Source organism: Astyanax mexicanus, chromosome 20, assembly GCF_023375975.1.
Source record: "Astyanax mexicanus isolate ESR-SI-001 chromosome 20, AstMex3_surface, whole genome shotgun sequence".
In the NCBI taxonomy this organism is placed as follows: domain Eukaryota; kingdom Metazoa; phylum Chordata; class Actinopteri; order Characiformes; family Acestrorhamphidae; genus Astyanax; species Astyanax mexicanus.
The window spans coordinates 36060679-36080729 of NC_064427.1; the positions used below are offsets into that span (position 1 = coordinate 36060679).

Sequence of the window (20051 nt, forward strand, 5' to 3'; positions counted from 1 at the left end):
TGATTTTATGGTTGATTAAGGGTTAAGGTTAGGTGTAGGGTTAGATTTTATGGTTGATTAAGGGTTAAGGTTAGGGTTAGGTGTAGGGTTTGATTTTATGGTTGATTAAGGGTTAAGGTTAGGGTTAGGTGTAGGGTTTGATTTTATGGTTGATTAAGGGTTAAGGTTAGGGTTAGGTGTAGGGTTCGATTTTATGGTTGAATAAGGGTTAAGTTTAGGGTTAGGTGTAGGGTTTGGTTCTATTTTGAATCATTTACATTCAACATAGGGTTAAGTTCAATTTAATGGACATTCAATTCAGTGTTAGTTGAATGTCATTTGAGCATCAACAAGGCCATAAAATGGACCATCCAAGTAAAGTGTTACCAAAAATGTTATGTTTCCATAATGTTATTATTCATCTAGCATAGAATGTTACCTGAGAAACGTTGAAATAACGTGGTTTTGTGCTGCAAACCATTAGTATGTCACATTTTCCTTTAGAACCTTCCTGAAACATGATTTCTGTAACGTTGCAAAAATTTGCGTAACGATCTTCTAACGTCATAATGTTAGCTGGGCTGTATGTCAGACATATTTCATTCTGTAAGTCAAACAGTGTACTATAGCCACATTTTAACTACAGTACAGTTTCAACAAATACACTTTGGATCTAATATTGTAATCACTCACACATATTATCATCGTCATTACAATCACAAATTTAACCAACGTTTCATTCAACAAATCCTTCTTGGTGCATTCATTTTTATCATTAGTTTTTTTTGTCAATGAGTGTATCTTAAATACATTCAATCTGATTTTCCTTTACTTAATAGTGGCAAAAGAAAACACCTCAAGCACCCCTCCCAAAACACCGCATCCCACCCCACCCACGTCTTCAGCGTCAGCGACCTTTCACTTCTTCATATCTTCTCGCCTGGGGCTTCTTTTGTCACAAAACAGTTGTTAAAGAAGTAAAAGATTACAGAATACTGTCATGCACATTCCCGTCTTTTGTTTCTTCTTCTTCTGAGAAATAACAAGTGCCCCAAAGTCATAAATGACATTTAATGTGGGAATGATAAGAGGCAAACACAGAGTGGATGAGATGAGCCTCCTAACACTGTCTCTTGTGGCCTTCAAAGGGCAAAATTGATCTTGGCTGAATCCTCAAGAGGATGAGATTAAAAAGTTGTGCTTTATCCAGCCTCAATACGCTTTTGACAGATTCTGCATAAACCCCAATATAACACTAGCACCACCTCACTCTCTGACACATCGTCTGTTTCAACGTATGACATTTTCAGTCTTATTTCCAATGGCTATGAAAAAAAAACAAACAAAAAAAAAACACGAACGCTCTGAATTTGGCATAGATATTTTCTACTGAAGATACGGTTGCTTGCAAAAGCATTCATCTTCCTTAAACTTTTTTTGATTTTGTCACCTTACAACCACCAATTTACAGAAATTCGGTGAGATTATAAGTGATGGACCAACACTAAGTAGCACATAATCAAGTATTCTCCAACTGCAAGCCTACGAAGACATGGCAATCTACCAAAACTGAAAGAACAAGGAAGGAGAGCACTGGTCAGGGAAGCAGCCAAAAGAAGAGGCCCATGGTCACTCTGGAGGAGCTGCAGAAATCCAAAGCCCAGGTGGGAGAATCTACAGTTTACAGGACAACTATAAGTCGTGCGCTTCAAAAATCTGGCCTTTATGTAAGAGTGGCAAGAAGAAAACCATTGTTAAAGAAAAAAAGACAAAATAAGTTTGCCACAAGCCATGTAGAGGACAAAGCAAACTGAAGGTGGAAGACGGTGCTGTGGTCTGAACACACCATCTGCGCTGTGAAGCATGGTGGTGGCAGCATCATGCTGTGGTGATGCTTTTCTTCAGCTGGGACAGGGAAGCTGGTCAGAGTCAATGGGAAGATGGATGGAGCTAAATAATACAGGCCAATCTTTGGAAGAAAACCTTTTGGAGGCTCTAATAGACTTGAGACTGGGAAGGAGATTCACCTTCCAGCAGGACAATGACCCTAAACATACAGCGCTACAGAGCTACAGTGGATTGGTTGAAGGGCCCAGTCAAAGTCCTAATCTTAATCAGATTGAGCATCCAACCTGGTTGAGTTTGAGCTGTTTTGCAAAGAAGAATTGGCAAAAATCTCAGTCTCTAGATGTGCAAAGCTGTTAGAGACATAACCCAAAAAACTTGTAGCTGTAATTCCAGTGAAAGGTGACTCTACTACTATGTATTGATAAAGGGGGCTGAATACTTTTCAGATTTTCATTTTGGTTTCACTTCATTATTATGTGCTACCTCGTGCTGGTCTATCATTTAAAGTCTCAATCAAACACATTTAAGTTTGTGGTTGTAAGGTGACAAAATGTGGAAAAAAGTTGTAAAAGGGGTATGAATACTTTTGCAAAGCACCGTAAGGCTTTTTTGGCACCTTGTGTACATTTTGGGGACAGGTTTTACACAAACAGGCAGAGAGCCTGATCCCGCTCTAAATCAAAACAGCTGTCGGGAAGCTTATGCGTGTTTCCGTGAAAAAAAAAAAAAAAACGGACTCCACGCTAATCCAGGACTAGCGTCAATCGGTGTCCAACAAGCCAGTTACATGACTAACATCTGAATGACCGTTCATAATTCAGGTCAAATTATGAGCATAAGGCAGAAACACTCTTCAACACTTCAACAGTAAAAACCCAAAAAGTACCCAAAAATCATCTTTAATAAATACGAGAAACTAAATTGATCTGATGTCACCAACGGTAAGGATGATGAAGGATATTCCCCTCTGTAGATTTTACATTTATTTATGGTTTTGGTAAAAATGATGAAATAAATAACAGTGCTTTGAAATGGAATCCACAACAGCAGAAATAAGACAGGCACCCTGAGCTGTGTGTAAAGACATGATCAAAGTCACAAATGCTGTCAGTTGCTGATGTTCTCATTAAAAAGTAGGACTCCGAGTCGAAGTGACCTTTCGACCCAGACTACCCAGATTTTCCCCGAAGAAACCCATAGATATCTCATACGTAGACGCCACATACCCTGCCTCCTGGAGTTTCAGAGCAGCCGCCATATTGGAGGAGGCAACCCTGGACCCCCAGTGCATTAATTAACACTGAGGAAGGTGTAAAATACATCTATAATAATCACAACTCTACCCATTGATACCCGATTTTCATTGTGTTACAAACAGCAGACAGCTTCCTCTTACAGCGTCCACAGTTAATCCTGTTGGATGTGGTTGGTCCTTCTTGGTGGTATGCTGACATTACCCTGGATACCGTGGCTCTTGATGCATCACAAAGACTTGCTGTCTTGGTCACAGATGCTCCAGCAAGACGTGCACCAACAATTTGTCCTCTTTTGAACTCTGGTATGTCACCCATAATGTTGTGTGCATTGCAATATTTTGAGCAGAACTGTGTTCTTACCCTGCTAATTGAACCAACCTTCACACTCTGCTCTTACTGGTGCAATGTTCAATTAATGAAGATTGGCCACCAGGCTGCTCCAATTTAGCCATGAAACCTCCCACACTAAAATGACAGGTGTTTCAGTTTCATTGTCAAACCCCTGTATATAAATACACACATTTATATATGTATATAAAATTAATACACTTATTAATATGCCATAAGATATGTCTTTGTTAAAAAGCATAAAACAAAGTATTTTAGCATAAAAGCAGGTATTGTAACAGCATCCTGTATCATTACCACATCTCTGCTGTTTGTAACAAACCAAACCGTGTAAAAAAAACAGGTGTTAATTGGTAGAGTTGTGATTATTATAGGTGTATTAAATTTTATAAGCACCTTCCTCAGTGTAAATTAATGCACTGGGGGTGCAGGGTTTCCTCCTCCAATATGGCTGTCACGTTGACACACCAGCTCCAATAGATGGCGTCAGTCGATGCAGCGTCTATGTATATGATACCTATGGGAGATACCAACCCACCACCCCACCCTCTCCAAAACCCAAACCATCCCCCCCACCCGTTTCCCCTTTGAGGCGAGAGAGAAAAGTGAGGAAACAGTGACTGGCCGAGTGCATTGTGCATTTGTCGCAGTCACTCGTTGTTGTTGATGGCTGGTGAGGGTTTGCTGCGCATGCCGTCCGTCGCCGCTCTGGACGTTTCAGTTACGAAGAGCCGCGGCATCCACACGGACGTGACGATGCGCTTGTACTCCTTGCGGAAGTTCCTGTTGAGCAGCCCGTAGATGATGGCGTTGAGGCAGCTGTTGAAGTAGGCCATGAAGTAGCTGACCACGAACAGCCACTCGGGCACCCGCGGCGCAATCACCTCGGGGTTGATGGCCACCACCAGGCCGATCAAGTTCAGCGGCGCCCAGCAGATGGCGAACAGTACGAACACTACGAACATGGTGACGAAGTTGCGCAAGTCGCTGGGCCGCACCCGCGAGCGCTCCTCGCTCTTCACCTTCCGCCGCACCTGGATGACCAGCACCCAGATGCGCATGTAGCAGAAGGTCACTATGGCGATAGGCACGAGGAAGTGCACCACCACTACCACCACTGTGTAGGAGCTGCTGGCCGTCTGCGTGAACGTGCACGAGTACACCCGCGGGTCGTAGCTCAGCGACCCCACGAAGAAATTAGGCAGGATAGCCAGCACCGTCAGCATCCAGATCAGGGCCACCAGCAGCAGCGTGTTGCGGAAGCTGTAGAGGCGCCCGTAGGCGAAGCTGTGGCAGATGTAGCAGTAGCGGTTGATGGCGATGCCCGTGATGTTGAAGACAGAGCCGATCACGCTCAGGCCCATCAGGAAACCGCTGACTTTGCACTGCGTGTCCCCCAGGGACCAGCCATCGTGGAAAAGCGCGTACAGGACCAGAGGGTACGGGTAGAAGGCCACCACCAGGTCAGCGAAGGCCAGGCTAACCACAAAGACGTTCCCTAAGAGAGGTTGAGAAAGAGAGAGAGAGAGAAAGAGAGAGAGAGAAAGGGATAAGATTAGACAGAATAGATTCAAACCAAAGTGTGCTTTTGATTACCTAAAGCATTTGAACCCTAGCATGTTTTGGTGTTTTTTTTATTTCTCCGTTTTTGTTAGTTCCTCTTTCAGGTCTTATAACTCAGTAATTATATCAGACAGACACATGCCCTGATCTCTTTTACTCTTTTACTCAAAGATGGAATCATTTGAAATGTAAAAGTTAGCAGAATTGTTATCTTTTCCTGGAACTGGCCATGTTTTGGTCAAAATTTTACCAAGTAAAATATATTTAAATATATTTTTAAATATATTCACACCTAAGATATCTTTTCAAAAATGGACTAGAGTTTATATGAGCGGAAAGCATAAAAATATTGATGATCATGTTCATTACATGACTTCATTACTTTTTTTGTAATACTAAAATACATGGAGAAACAGCATCAGGCAGATTTATTTTTCTTGATAATCAATAATCACACCTCTAGGAGACATGTAGATACTAAAAACCTGACACTCAGAGCAGCCTATGCCTTTCAGTATTTTAATCAGGACAAATATGGCCAATAATATTCCAACTAATAATAAAACTGATCTACTAAACTAGATATTTATTTTCAGCTGCTTATAATAACAATGACTATTATAATAAAGAGTTATACACACAAAGAACCACACACATAACAAAAACTATATAAAGTAGTTCCATACCTAGCTTTAGTTTGAGTAAAGCAGGTAGTTTCACACTTTTTCTGTGGACACTTTTGAGTCTTTATTTACTGATATTATTTGGTTTGAAACATCATATAAATATGTTTGAAGCACTAGAAATAAATAATATTGGTATTTTTTTGTGGGAGAAAGTCCCTTTTTTCAACACTTTGAGGAATCAGTGGCGATGATGACTTCATGGGATTTACTCAGAGACCCGAGAGTGAATGGAAATACAGCTGATTATGTGATTTGAGCAAAAAAAGAAAGAGTTTTAATGGAAAAATGAAACAAGGAAGTTTGAAGGAAATCTTATTTTTTAGGTGTTTTTCCCAATGGATTTCTTGCAGATGCTTCACTGCACTGGGATGTAACTGCTATTTTTAACCATATATGTTTTTTGCTGATGCGTGAAGACCTTCCTGAGTAATTAAGCTGAGAACACAAGGTGTGATTTTGGACGTAAAATCCGTCCTTGATGGCAGGTTGTCCTACAGGCTGAGCATCACTTGTGTGAACGTTTAAATTTTTTATTTTGGAAATGTTTCTTTTAATGTTAATATTCGTATAGTGGAATTTAGAATGTTATGTTTTATGTGGTAAAATATACCACAATTAGTTCCGACCCTGCGATGTGATGAGAGGCGTTTTATGAGTGATATTATAAGCTGGTATTGCACTGTAACTGAAGCTTTCCACGTATTACTCCACCACATACAGGTAACCTAGCAACGATGCAGCGCTTACAAACCAAATTCAAACCAAATGCGATGTCATTATACACCATTGGGAGCCACTGGATCCCGTAGAGGCACAGTGCAGAAACTCCATGCTTCCAATAGATGGCGCAGGCAAAGACATGGTCCCACAAATAAATAAGCCCAGAGATTCAAAAATACACATTATTACACACATTATCAGCCACTAATATCATGTTAAGAGTTAATATCATTAAAAAAAGAGTATATATTTTCCAGTTAATATGGGGTATTTTAGGCTGAATTTAAGGTGAATTTAAAGCAGGTCTCGCTTCTGGGGAGCGCCAAACTAAACAAAACTTTAACTATTATAAAACGAGTCAAACGAGCGCTGGACTTTAATCTACACAGATTTATCTCCTGAAAACCTTTTTTTGGGTGAGTAAAGCGATTCTGTTTATTTACAGCACGCTTAGTTTTCCACATTTTGACTAAAATGGCCGATAATGCAGATCTTACAGCACAACTACAAACATAGCAGTAATGGAACAATTTAAACGCTAAGTTTTTATAACCAAACCGATCGCATTTTCTCGTCCTGTTTAACTCAGAATCTTTTAATAAACAGTGATAATGAACCTGTGGTATAATCACAATAATACAAGGTTCGTGCTATAACGTGTCATATTGGCACTGTTGTGCTAATCTACTCTAAGCTCCGCCTGCGGCCTTGTGACTACGAACGCATCACAGCAGTGCCAATATCCCACGTTATAGCACGAACCTCGAGTGTATTATTGCTTAAATGACATTGTGATGCAAACCATTATTACCTTACAGAACATCATTTCTGTAACAAATAGAGGTGTGCCAAAAAATCGATTCACATAAGAATCTTGATTCTCATTTACTACGATTCAGAATCGATTTAAAATGTCCCAAAATCGATTCTGAGGGGCGGGTTTTGGACTGATTTTGGGCTGGGTATTTTTGTTGGACCTGGCAACCCGCTTGTCCCTTCAAACCGAGGTCTTCCAGACACACACAGAGCGTAGGTGTTTGAGAATCACCGGTAAGATGGCAGAACAAGCACTATATTACCTTAGATTAACGTGTAGTTTTAATGTTTTATGGCAGAATGCTTCATAACAAGCATAAAAAAGATCGCTAGTAGTTAGTTTCAGTAACTGTTAGCTAGCTAACAAGCTAACTTTCCAGTTCCACCTTAAATAACGCTACAGGTGGCTGCGGGCTGCAGCATTTAAGGCGGAACGGAAAAATAACAATAAGCTAATCAGAGCTCATTTCAGCTCCTCATCACAGAGGAATTAAGGAATGGACAATATGAATTAATTTCTCCACCTCCTGCCCCCTTTCTGAAGAAATACAACCACCTTAAATTAACTAGTTAATCAGCAGCTGCTCCTGAACTTTAGCGCTCCACTGCTATCATCACATCAGCCCAGCAGCGTCACCTACACACCACCGCTAGTAGCCTTATAATAAAGCAGTGTTATTTATTTATGTATTTATTGTTCATTAACGTCATTGTGATATCCCAGTGATTCCTCTGTCACTGAGGACCCACATTCCTGCACATTTTATTGTTTTTGTAACACATTACTTGCTCCAGGACCAGTGTATATTATGGAGGGTTTTTTTTTCAATAAGATTCATAAGCCAGAAGCAGAAATTTTTATAATTCAAATCGTTTTGAATCAAAAATCGATTTTGAATCGAATCGTGGCCCCCAAAATCGGAATCGAATCGAATCGTGAGATAGTAATCGATTCCCACCCCTAGTAACAAAACAGGCTAATCTTCCTGGAACCTTTTCAAAATGTAAGTAAGGGTGGGCGATATGGCTCTAAAATAATATCACGATATTTCAGGGTATTTTTGCGATAACGATATACTTGGCGATATAGGAAAACTAAAATGATTAATTAATTTCAGGAATATAGTATAATAGTATAACAGAATAATCATAATGTGGCAAATAAATAATATAGCATAAAATAATATAATGCAGAAAAAAATATTGCAGAATATTTAGTGCATGCATATAAACTGCAAACTAAAACAATTATACAATAAATACACCTAAAGCTTCACAGTAAATAATAGACTACTTTTAAGACAGAACAGCCCTATTATCACCATATGGATTTTTAATATCATGATATTTCTGTGTCACGATATATTGTATATGATATAATATTGCCCACACCTAAATGTAAGGATGTAAAAGAGAAATGTAAAGGAAGAGAAAAAGAGCAAGAGAGAAAGAGAGGGTCAATTGATTGAGTCAGAATTGGTTCAAATCAAGGTGTGCAAATCCTTTGATTACCTAAATCACTCCGTAACAGCAGTCAGCACCGTGTTACGAAAAAACCAACACGGCCAGCAGATTTTTAACCCTTGGTCTCTTGAAATTAAAGACGAGCACAGATCTCTTGCATCACTGGCCGTGTCACTTCGACCCGTTCGTGTCCTCGCTCGCTCGCACGTTAAATAGGCCCTATAAGAGGCGGTTAGGTAACACTAGGGGATGAGTAATTTCATTAAGCTACATCCGAGAAACCTCTGCGCTCCTAATTGAGCCATACTCTTCCACTTATTACCGGTCAAACCCCTCGTATTTGCATTTAGATTACCTGCGCACAAGCAAGTGTTTAGCAGGGAGTTAGCGTGAGGCAATTTCTCAGGGAGAAATTGGAATAAACCAACATAAAGTGTGAGTTTGCCCTGATTAAATGCATCACGCGTGTGTCCAGTGATTTGCTATAATCAATAACCCCGCTGCATGTTTTTTCTTCTTTCTTTTTTTTTTCCGCTGGCTGGCTTCACCTCATTTTCTCTCAATTCTCTTGTCCTTTCTTCTCCCTGCAAGGTGTAATCTGCTGCATGTGTTCAGCATTAATGAAATGTCAGATGATATTATATTCATATGGTTCGGGATGTGTGATATTTGTGTGATATTGCTGTGAACACCGTGCCAATGGTTGCAAAGCCAGTGCTTTATGCATTGGCATGACTGTCAACTGTCCAATGTGAGTAGTGAAACATAACTAGAGTGCAGTTAGTTACTGCAGAAACTGCAAATGTGATTGCAGTGCTGATTCGTTGATGGTTGATGGTTGCTATGGTGTTGCTAGTTGGTTAATAGGTTGTTGCTAAAGTGTTGCTATGGAATCTCTGCTTCTCCAGGGTTCATACACCTTTTACAAGGTAAGATTCAAGCACTTTTCAAGCACTTTCAAGACCCATTTTTAAGTTTTTCCAGCACCTTTCAGCTGTGGAAAATTAATGCTAACAAATCAAATCAAATCAAATTAATTTGTATAGCGCTTTTTACAACTGGTGTTGGCACAAAGCAGCTTTACAGAAACATGATTACAGGACAAAGAATCAGGTAAAAACATTAAACAGAGGCAAAGAAAAACTCCCTCAGAGCTGCAGGAGGAGGAAGAAACCTTGGGAGGACCAAGACTCACATTTAAGGGGGGACCATCCTACCACTGGTCAAATGGCTTTTAAATTAAAATTTAAAAAGTCTTTTATACATCCACATAGTTTTATATATTCAGGAGTATAATAGCGCGCCACTAATGGCTTGGATGTATTTTGTAGTGGAGAATAAGATGCACAATGAGCAGTGAACAGTGTAACAGTGTCACGAGTGACCCAGGCAGGGAGACGAGGAGGCGGACACAAGTGCAGGTAGGGATGAAACGAATAATTTTATAAATATATATATATATATATATATATATATATAAATAACAAAGATAAACAAATAACAAAGAACACGTAATAATAAAGTAAACCTAAACAAACGAGAGGAACTAGTGAACATAAACTAAACAAACAAGAAGTACTAAATATATTTATATACAAACAGGGAGTAAATAAACAAAGAAACAAACAAAGCTAAGAACATAAACAAGAAACTAGAAACTACCAAAAATAACCAAGAAATAACCAAAACTAAACAGGGCAGGGATATAAATATATACAAGGAATATACTAGAAACAAAACACTAAGCAGAGGACTGGGAAACGAGGAAATAAACAAGAAACTAGAAAACATACACAAGAGAATAACTGAGGTAAACACGGGCAATGACTAGGGCTATGAAACACGGAAGAACACGGAGAGACAAAACAACAGGGGAAGGTGCAAAGACCAACGGAGACAAAGTGGTAGACGAGGGCTATTTAAAGAAACAAGAAACACTCTAGAATTGGAAACACCTGGGGAAGGGGCGGAGCTACAAATGAGACACAGGTGGAAATCTACTAAGACGGGAGACACAGAGGAGCACAGGTCACGTGGGGAAGATACACAGAGACACGAGACAGGGCTAAGACCTGACAAACAGTGAAATCCTAAAACAATTCAGCGATATTCAAAACTATTCTCCACACTTCACAGCAACTATGCTACTGAGAAACAAAATACTTCTAAGTAAGTGAATAGCAGGAATTATAGATTTATTGGTGTCAGTTTCACACAATTTAAATACTAATGTTCTTCACCGCATGTTTACCCTATTCATTTAACTGAGCAGTTACTGTAATATGTCAAATTCAGGATGGGTTGAGAGCATTTATACATACATATTCTCAAAATTATTGATTTGTTTTTTTGTCACACTGCAAAAGATGGTATTATGTTTACGTAAACACAACTGAAATTGCGTTTTGTAACAGAAGGAAAAGAAATGAAAGCCTTTTTTATTTTACGCTCTGCATTTTTTTCTTTAAGCAAAATTATTTAGTCAGATGTTTTTTTATTGTAAAGTAAATGTAGTTAGAATTTCAAGCATTTTCAATCCCTTTCTCCAAAATTCCAGCACTTTCCAGGCCTGGAAAACAGAACATTAAAATTCAAGCATTTTTCAGGATATTTTACGATATTTTAGGGTATAATCTTGTTCACGATATTTATAAATGTTGATGATATTATTTGTAAATATCAAAATTTATAAATATCGTGAACGATATTACATCCTAAAACATCGTGCCGTATCACCCATCCCATTTCCCATTATATATCTACTAGAGACAGATTATATCTGTGAAGTATCATTTATTTAACTTTAATCCTGTATAAATGGAGATATTTGGAGTGTATTATTATTAGTTTCATGACATTCTGGATCAATGACTTCTGTTACAAATCTGATCAAATTCTTGTATTTTTTAATATCTCAGTTAGGGGTGTGCAGTATTATATTGTATGTAATAATAAAATATATATATATATATATATATATATATATATTTATTTTCTTGCAGTGTATAGTGTATTTCTGAAACAGTTTTTTTTTAAAAGAGTTTAGAGTATCGTTATCGCGGAAATACCATGAAATATCGTGATACTATTTTAAGGCCATATCGCCCACCCCTACTGGAGAGCAATGCAAAGAAAAGGTGCTGTGCATGTGTGGGCCAGAATATTTACTACGGCGTCACATCAGTGTCAAAAGTCGGGGGTGAAAAAAATTAACCATCATGTTTTAACATTTTGTGTGTGTAAATTAACTTCTCGTGAGCACAAATGTGAAACTAGCGACCAAAAAAAAAGGTAATTGTGTGTGATAAACAGAATATCGCTCTCAAGCTTCATTCTTCTCCTCTCTGATGTTTTTTTCCTCTCAAACTCACAGTTCTTTTCACAGTTTTTTTGCGCTCAAGTTTTGAAAGGGGTGGTTTTGACAGTTTGGGGGCGGGGTCAGGGTCGCCGCCCTCAGCGAATACCATTGGCTGATATCTCCAGGGTTTGTAACGGACAGCCTACCTCCAAGAGCAAGAGGAGGAGGGCGGAGAAAGAAGGACAGCAGGAGAGTTAGCTAGCTGGCTATGCTAACATCCAAACAAAAAAAAAAAAAACTACGCTCGAGGGCGATATTCTGTTCAGCGCACACATGATTTCCTTTTTTTTTGCTCACGAGTTTCACATTTGTGCTCACGAGAAGTTAATTTACACATGCAAAATGCTAAAACACAAACCTTCTGCCATTCATGATTGCAGTCATACGTTTTTTTTATACACATGTAACTGAAAAAACAAAAAAACAAAATTGATAAAATTTCATGCAAAAACTAAATTATGTTTAAAGAAAATATGTTTGACTGTAGACACTGTCTTCTATTCTTTCCAGGCCTCTGTCCGTTTCTTGCGAATGGTAGTATGATGTGCTTTACCAAAAAGCTCTGTCTTTGTCCCATTGTAAGGATTTTGGCTTACGTACAAAATGCAAATTGTATTTTACATTTTATTAACGTCTCTGTGTCAGCAGTAGGGTCGTCTACATTCAAATGTCAATGGATAGATCGTGCTGACACTGATGCACCCTGAGCCTGCAGGACAGCTTGAAGTTCTTTGGGACTTTATTGAAGCTGCTTATCCACCATCTGGGCTATCCTGCATATGCCAATAATTTAGTCTGGATTTTTGTGTAAAAATCATGTAAAATTATTTTGATGCTTTTTTTTTCTCTGCTTTTTGTGTTTTTTTTCTGGACAAGTTCAGGGGTGCCAACTAGGGGTGGGCAATATTATATCGTATACAATATATCGTGACACAGAAATATCGTGATATTAAAAATCCATATCGTGATAACAGGGCTGTTCTGTCTTAAAAGTAGTCTATTATTTACTGTGAAGCTTTAGGTGTATTTATTGTAGAATTGTTTTAGTTTGCAGTTTATATGCATGCACTAAATATTCTGCAATATTTTTTGCTGCATTATATTAGTTTATGCTATATTATATATTTTGCCACATTATGATTATTCTGTTATACTATTATACTATATTCCTGAAATGAATAAATTATTTTTCTGTTTTCCTATATCGCCAAGTATATCGTTATCGCAACAATACCCTGAAATATCGTGATATTATTTTAGAGACATATCGCCCACCCCTAGTGCAAACACTTTTGGCACAGGCTGTATGTGAAAAATTATGCAATTTTACAAGCAGTTCCAAACGGGATATTCTGTGTTTTTCTTTTTTTTTTCTGTGGGTAATTATTATATTTTTATATGTGTACACATGTTTGTGGTGTACTTATAGACTGTGTATAGCTGGACAGAGCATCGTCTCTCAAAAGTGAAGCCACCACAGGTCGGGCGCCCCCTGCTGTTTGGTTTCAGAAAGCTGTGTAACTCCACCCATTCCCATAGGTTTCAATGGCAAAACAGAACAACTTTCAATCACGTTTTTTTTCTAATATACTGTAATTCTACCTCCTTTATTTAAATGTAACAGCTAGTGTAGCCTCTGCTTATATTGTTAAATTTGTATATCTCCACAGAATTCATTTTTAAAACGTTATTCAGCTCTATTCAAAAAAGGTGTGGTTATAGTTAAAGGGCTGGTTATGGGCGGGACCAATAACAGACCCTCAGCTCCGCTCCACTCTGCAGCCTGTGACCTCGAGGCAGCCCTCAGGGGCGGGGTTATTCAAATGAGTAGGCTGTCTCTCCACAGTCTTTCTCCCTCCTCTGGTCTCTACTGCGCAGACTCGGGTGTCAGGATCGCCAACATGGAGGAAGATTTTAGATACTTAATGCATGCTCTACTTAATACTTCTACTTCTACTGAAAAGAAAAGAGATATTAAATTGAAAAGCATGGAATAGGACTGGATCTGCCTCTTCAGAGACAAATTAATTTCACACGTAGAAAAGCCAGCCACACACAGTACAGAATATGCAGTCATATTTAAAGGTTTTAACCCTCCTGTTAAAATGCCATGCTTTATTGATTTCCTAAGTAAAAGCAAGCTGACAAATCCTCTACAGAGAGAACACACTTAAATATGACATTTTCTGCTCATTTTAGAGCATGAATTCTGTTTATTTTCTGAATTTATCATATTAGCCTGAAGCTACACACAGTCCATTGTATTCCAAATACCACAGAGTCCACACTGCTCTGTGTATTTCAGTGCTGTGTGACATTAGGCAGCGGAAACTCAGTCAATATTTCTCCTGCTCACCCCAGTGGCCTTCAGTTTTTTTTTTTTTTTTTCTGCTTCATACGGACAGACACTTACTTATCCTTCCTCTCCCACAGAGCCCAGCAAGGTTACAAACTGAACAAAGGCAAACATCCAACTGGCCTGATACTCTAAATTAGGGGTACTCAATAGGCGGACTCAGGTCTGGGTTCAGACTAAATTTTCTCAGACAAAAAAATCTATCTAACTCAATTTAAACTTTACATTTACTCTGTTTTCCTAAAGTTCAATCAAAAAAGAGAGAGAAAAAAATCTAATAAAACTCTATAACAACACTAACTTTGTTGAGACTTATAAAAAAAAAGCTTTACTAATAGACAACAGTAATATATGCTTGTCTCTCCCTCTCTCACTCTCTCTTGCTAACTCATGCTCTCTCCCTCTATCTCACTCTGTCTTGCACTCTCGCAATGTCTAACTTGCGCTGTCTCTCCCTCTTGTGCTGTCCCCCCCTCTTTTATTCTTTCTCTTCCTAACTCATGCTGTCTCTTCCCCCCTTCACTCTGTCTCTCTCTTGCACTGTCTCTTGCTAACTCGTGGTGTCTCTCCCTCTCTCACTCTGTCTCTCTCTTGCACTGTCTCTTGCTAACTCGTGGTGTCTCTTCCCCCCCTTCACTCTGTCTCTCTCTTGCACTGTCTCTTGCTAACTCGTGCTGTCTGTCCCTCTCTCTCACTCCTCTGTCTCTCAGTCTTTTTTTAATACCAGGAATGAACATGTCTCAGATACTTTGGTCATCAGCCTGGTTTTTGAACTTTGTGGAATGCGTGGGATTTATATCACTGGTTTGTCCTCTAGGGACCTTTAAAAAAGTGGTGAATTTGCTAAGTGGACCTGTAGAATATATTTTTAAGTACCACTGCTTTTAATACTGCAGTTTTATTTTTTCAACGCTATTCAAACACACTCTTACTCTTACCGTATAAACTCTTTGTGTAAAACCCACAAAGATGTGAAGTAGCGCACTCGACACTGACCTTGAGGGTAAAATATTAAGAACGGTGCATTTATATTCGAGTACGTGTCCAAATAGCATAACGCACTGTGCCCTCTTTAAAAGCTCCTCCATAAAATAAACTTCCTTTCTTATTCGCTTCCACAATATGTGTAGCTCTAATTATCCACTTGAATATTTACTGCCATATTTTAGGCACTCGTATCTCATTTTTCAGAATAATAGAACACTCACTCATTGTAAATGCCTGGCAGGCTCAATAAGAAGCTCTGATTATTAGCTAGAATGGAATGACAGTCTGTCTATTCTGAGCGCTTATGCTTATTTAATCACACAGTGATCTGAAACACAGGGACAGTTTCTGATAAAGAAACACTAATTTGCATGACTGGATAAAGCAATAATTGCAGATCTTAAATAAGTCTCAGATCTTAGTGAACTGAATAGCAGCTCAAAAGCAGATAAATAAAATAAGCATTCTTATTTAAGACAAGGTTGTAAGACAAGAATTTGGCCGTGATTGAAAGAACATCTGATTAGACAATACGGTGTGATATGATAGCATCGGGTCACACTAATAAAATCCAATAATAAATAAAAAAAATGATATCATGATACACATCAATACACACACTATCAGATATATATATATATATATAAAAAAAATGCTGTTATCGGACCCCTGCTGAGCCCCTAATAAGAAGACTGAGAATGCTGTTTTCCTTTGCTGAGTGGGGCTGAATATGCAAATTTAAATGCATAAAATCGGATCCCATATATCCCAGAAATTAATATGCATACTGAGTGACCCCATCATAAGTGGCCAGCGCAAAGTACTGTATTTTTCACACTATAAGGGACACCTAAAATCCTTTCATTTTTACCAAAAATCATCAGTGCGCCTTATAATTATAATGAGCCTTATGTATGATTTTTTTCCAGTCAGATTATAAGGAGCAGTAAAGACACTCTGCTGAGGTACAGCGTTATACAGGAGTTTCAGTGTAGTTCTCCAGCACTGAGACTAGATTAGCATTAGCATTAGCCACTACCCGCTATTTTCCTGTTCAGAGGTGGGTATATCGGCCTGTAGCATGCTGCTAACCCCAGCTAGCACTGCTGGAGCAGTATTAGCATTACCTGCTAACCCAGACATCCCAAGTTGCAAAAGTTGATTTCAGGGAGGTTACCCACCCACAGTGGAGGTGCGTGTTCACGCTCTCAGCTGACCTGTCAATCAACTTGCCCTCAGCTGTCAATCACCACACCCCTTTAAATATCACACTGTAAACCCAGAAGTTTGAACTCAAATAAATTACGTCTGTTTTACATAAAAATGGAGATTTCAACAATACTCAACTATTTTGGGTTAGATGAACATTTGTGGGCACACATATACATTCAAACTGAGATTTTTGAGTTGAACCAACTTATCATGACTGAGTTTAGTCTGGTGCCATTGGCAGCCTCTTTTCCATTGGCTTCTGTCACAATCGATTTGCATACTGGGTGTGTCCCCTAGTTTGTAGCACTCACCATCAGTGTGTAGTGATTCCTCCCAATTAAATGCTTGGTCTCTGTGTTGTAGCTGTAGAACAAGCATCATTTACTGAGCTGCAGTAACTCTGTGTTCTCGCTGTGCTCTCAGTACTTTTCATTCTTTACTGTTTTCTTTCACCTACTTTTCTATAAGTATTAAAAATAGTTGAATGAAACCAGAAAGAAGACTAAAAAAAAGTTCAGGAAAATATACATTTTAAATATATATGTATTTGTTAAGTTCACTGTACTTAAAAATTATATTACATGAACTTAAAATGTATTAGGTAATCGGTTACAACTAAAGTTTTGAATATAGTCAACTTATCGGGTTTTACACTTAAACAAAAAAAAACTTGCATTTACAGGTTATTTAAAGTAGAAACAACTCAAGTAAACTGTGTAGATTTAACTATGATTTGAGTACACTTAAATAGCAAGCATAAAGTGAACTTAACTTGAAAATAACAGTTATAATTGCTTAACTTTTTTAAGGCAACCAGTTTCCTCAGTTTTTTAAGTAAGATCAACTTATCACATTTTACAGTGTGGAATAACTCCTACAAAACGTATGAACTGTAAAGAAAAACACTGGGGGATCTCTCATTCAGTTGAGTGGAAACAGGCAGGGTTAAAAGTTGTACTGGAGCCAGCCACCAGAGGGTGTAAGAGACGTAGTGGCATCCATTTTTAACCCCTGTTGTCCTGTCCGTACTTATATGCAGTCTATGGTCCTAGACATATGAACTGTAGAAACTGTAGAATTTGCTGATTGTGTATTTTGGCTTAAAATCAGCCGACACTGATGCAAGGTGAACAATTTTTACATCAATTTTGTTCAAAACATGATGACACTACACAATTAAATGACTTGAATGAGCTGTGAGTATATCATTACACACTGTAGAGAGGGACAGACAGAGTCATTGGTTGACAATCCAGTTTTTGTTGGGTGCTCCTCCCCAAGTAACTGATATGAGCTGTATAAACTGTAAACTCTGTCTCCCAACTGCTGCACAGAGCACTGGCTCTCACCAGCACAATAAAGGATAAACTAGCCTTCCTGAATGGCTAAAACGGCCTGGCTACAATGGGGTGCCTCCGCACGCTCCAGAGGGCATGTCAGAGCCGCCTGCTGAGACAGTGCCACCATGTGCTCCACAGGCCACGCTCACACTGCGCCTGCTGCCATCATGCCTCTGCTGTGTGCGTCAGAGATCATGCCCAAACAGCCGGGGCACTGCTAAGAGCATGCTGGGCAGACTGAGCACGCCCTGGTGACTGTCGAGGGGCTTGTTTCCGGTTAGTCCGCCAGGTTCGTGGTGAGGGTCTTCTGTTACTCGAGACACCAATGTGGGGGAAGGCACTGGCCTTTCGTGCCCACAACTAAAAGCAGGGCCTGATCAAAAGAGAAACATCCAGTGTTACTAACTAATATGACACTTGGAAGCTGGTAGCTTTGGAAGCTACAGGTGTCACGTCTGCCAAGTCTCTGTTTATGTCCTCTGCCTCCTCCACGGAGCCTGGGAGCGCTCCGGCGCTAAAAGACTACAATCCCCAGAACCTTATGGACTACAAACGCGATGACGTCACGGCACACATGCCGCGACGCCGTGACGTTCCCCCGGAAGTGTAATTTGTCTCCGGTGTATTTATAGACGCCGCTGCACTTTGTTCTCTGCCGCGTATTGCCTTTTCGTGCATACAAAGCGTTACTCTGTGTTTATTCCTGAACATATGTCAGGCAAGCCAGGCAGATCAGAGACAAACGCAGACGTGGTACTGTACAAGTTTTATTTACAACAACTATATACAATGAGCTAAACAAAACAGTATATCGACAAGCTAAGCACATACCAAACAGTCCAGGGTCGAATCCAGGCAGCAACAGTATCAGAGGTGAGACAAAAGAGAAGTATAAAGTCCAGGGCAGAGTTCAGAAACCAGTAACAGCAATATCATAGGCAAATCCAAAAAGGGGTAGTCAAAAAACGAGAGCAAGGTCAAAAAACACAGGAGATCAGGAATAAACACAGAGTAACGCTTTGTATGCACGAAAAGGCAATACGCGGCAGAGAACAAAGGGCAGCGGCGTCTATAAATACACCGGAGACAAATTACACTTCCGGGGGAACGTCACGGCGTCGCGGCATGTGTGCCGTGACGTCATCGCGTTTGTAGTCCATAAGGTTCTGGGGATTGTAGTCTTTTAGCGCCGGAGCGCTCCCAGGCTCCGTGGAGGAGGCAGAGGACATAAACAGAGACTTGGCAGACGTGACAACAGGAAGCGTTCAGAGGCTGTTATTTCTAATCTAATAATCTAATAATATCTACTAAATATTGGTGTCATTTTTCTGTTGGGGTGCCCAAATTTATGCACCTGCCTAATTTTGTTTAAAGCTCACCTTCCGTCGTTTTTTCTTTCATTTTAAAATGTCTAGTTGTGGTCTCTAGTATGAATGAATGACATGTGAGCCGTTTTTGTAAAAAAAAAGTGCTCAGGTGTCTCTGTATTGCTCTTTTTTAATGGACTGTTTTAGGGGTGTGTCCAAAATGACCGGATTCCAGCTTTGCTCATGAATATTCATACATGCAAACAGCATGCAAATATCTCTCCTCTGATTGGCTAGGAGCACTGCGACGCCCCTCCGCCGCTCTGCCGCTCACTGCCTCCCACCTCCTAACTGATGAGCGGTGATGTTGCGTCGCTTCAGCTCCGCCTCTGGGAGTTTCTCGAGCCAAGGTGGGCTGGTCTGTGAGTTTCTATCTTTCTCAGAAAGATAATTCAAAATTCACCCGTTTTTTGGAGGGGGGGAGGGGGGATTTCTTTGCTTAGCTCCTGCAGACAATGGGGGCTGCAAAATAGTTTAATGTGCAGGTGTACACATTCAACTCGAAGAGACCTACTGTATTCCACAAAAAACAAGAAAAATCGGATTTTTGCGGAAGGTGAGCTTTAATAAATTATTGCACACTTTCTGTAAAGCATAGAAACTTAATTTTCCTTCTCAAATATTACTGTGCTCATCTGCTATATGATATATTTAACTGAAACTGCTGATCTGAACAAGCAATAATTGATTCCACTTTAAAATAAGACTACCTTTATAAAGGGTTTATAAATGGTTTACAATTAGGTTATAA

General features: G+C 39.4%; 1 protein-coding gene across 1 annotated transcript in view; it reads right to left on the minus strand.

Moving 5' to 3' along the window:
- Positions 1-3964: 3964 nt before the first annotated feature.
- The window catches only part of mtnr1bb (melatonin receptor 1Bb), a 78752-nt gene continuing 62665 nt past the window's right edge, over positions 3965-20051 (minus strand). Inside the window, exon 4 of the mRNA XM_015605316.3 lies at positions 3965-4929. Coding sequence (XP_015460802.1) covers positions 4082-4929 — 848 coding nt within the window. The 3' untranslated portion in view covers positions 3965-4081. The remainder of the gene's footprint in view (positions 4930-20051) is intronic.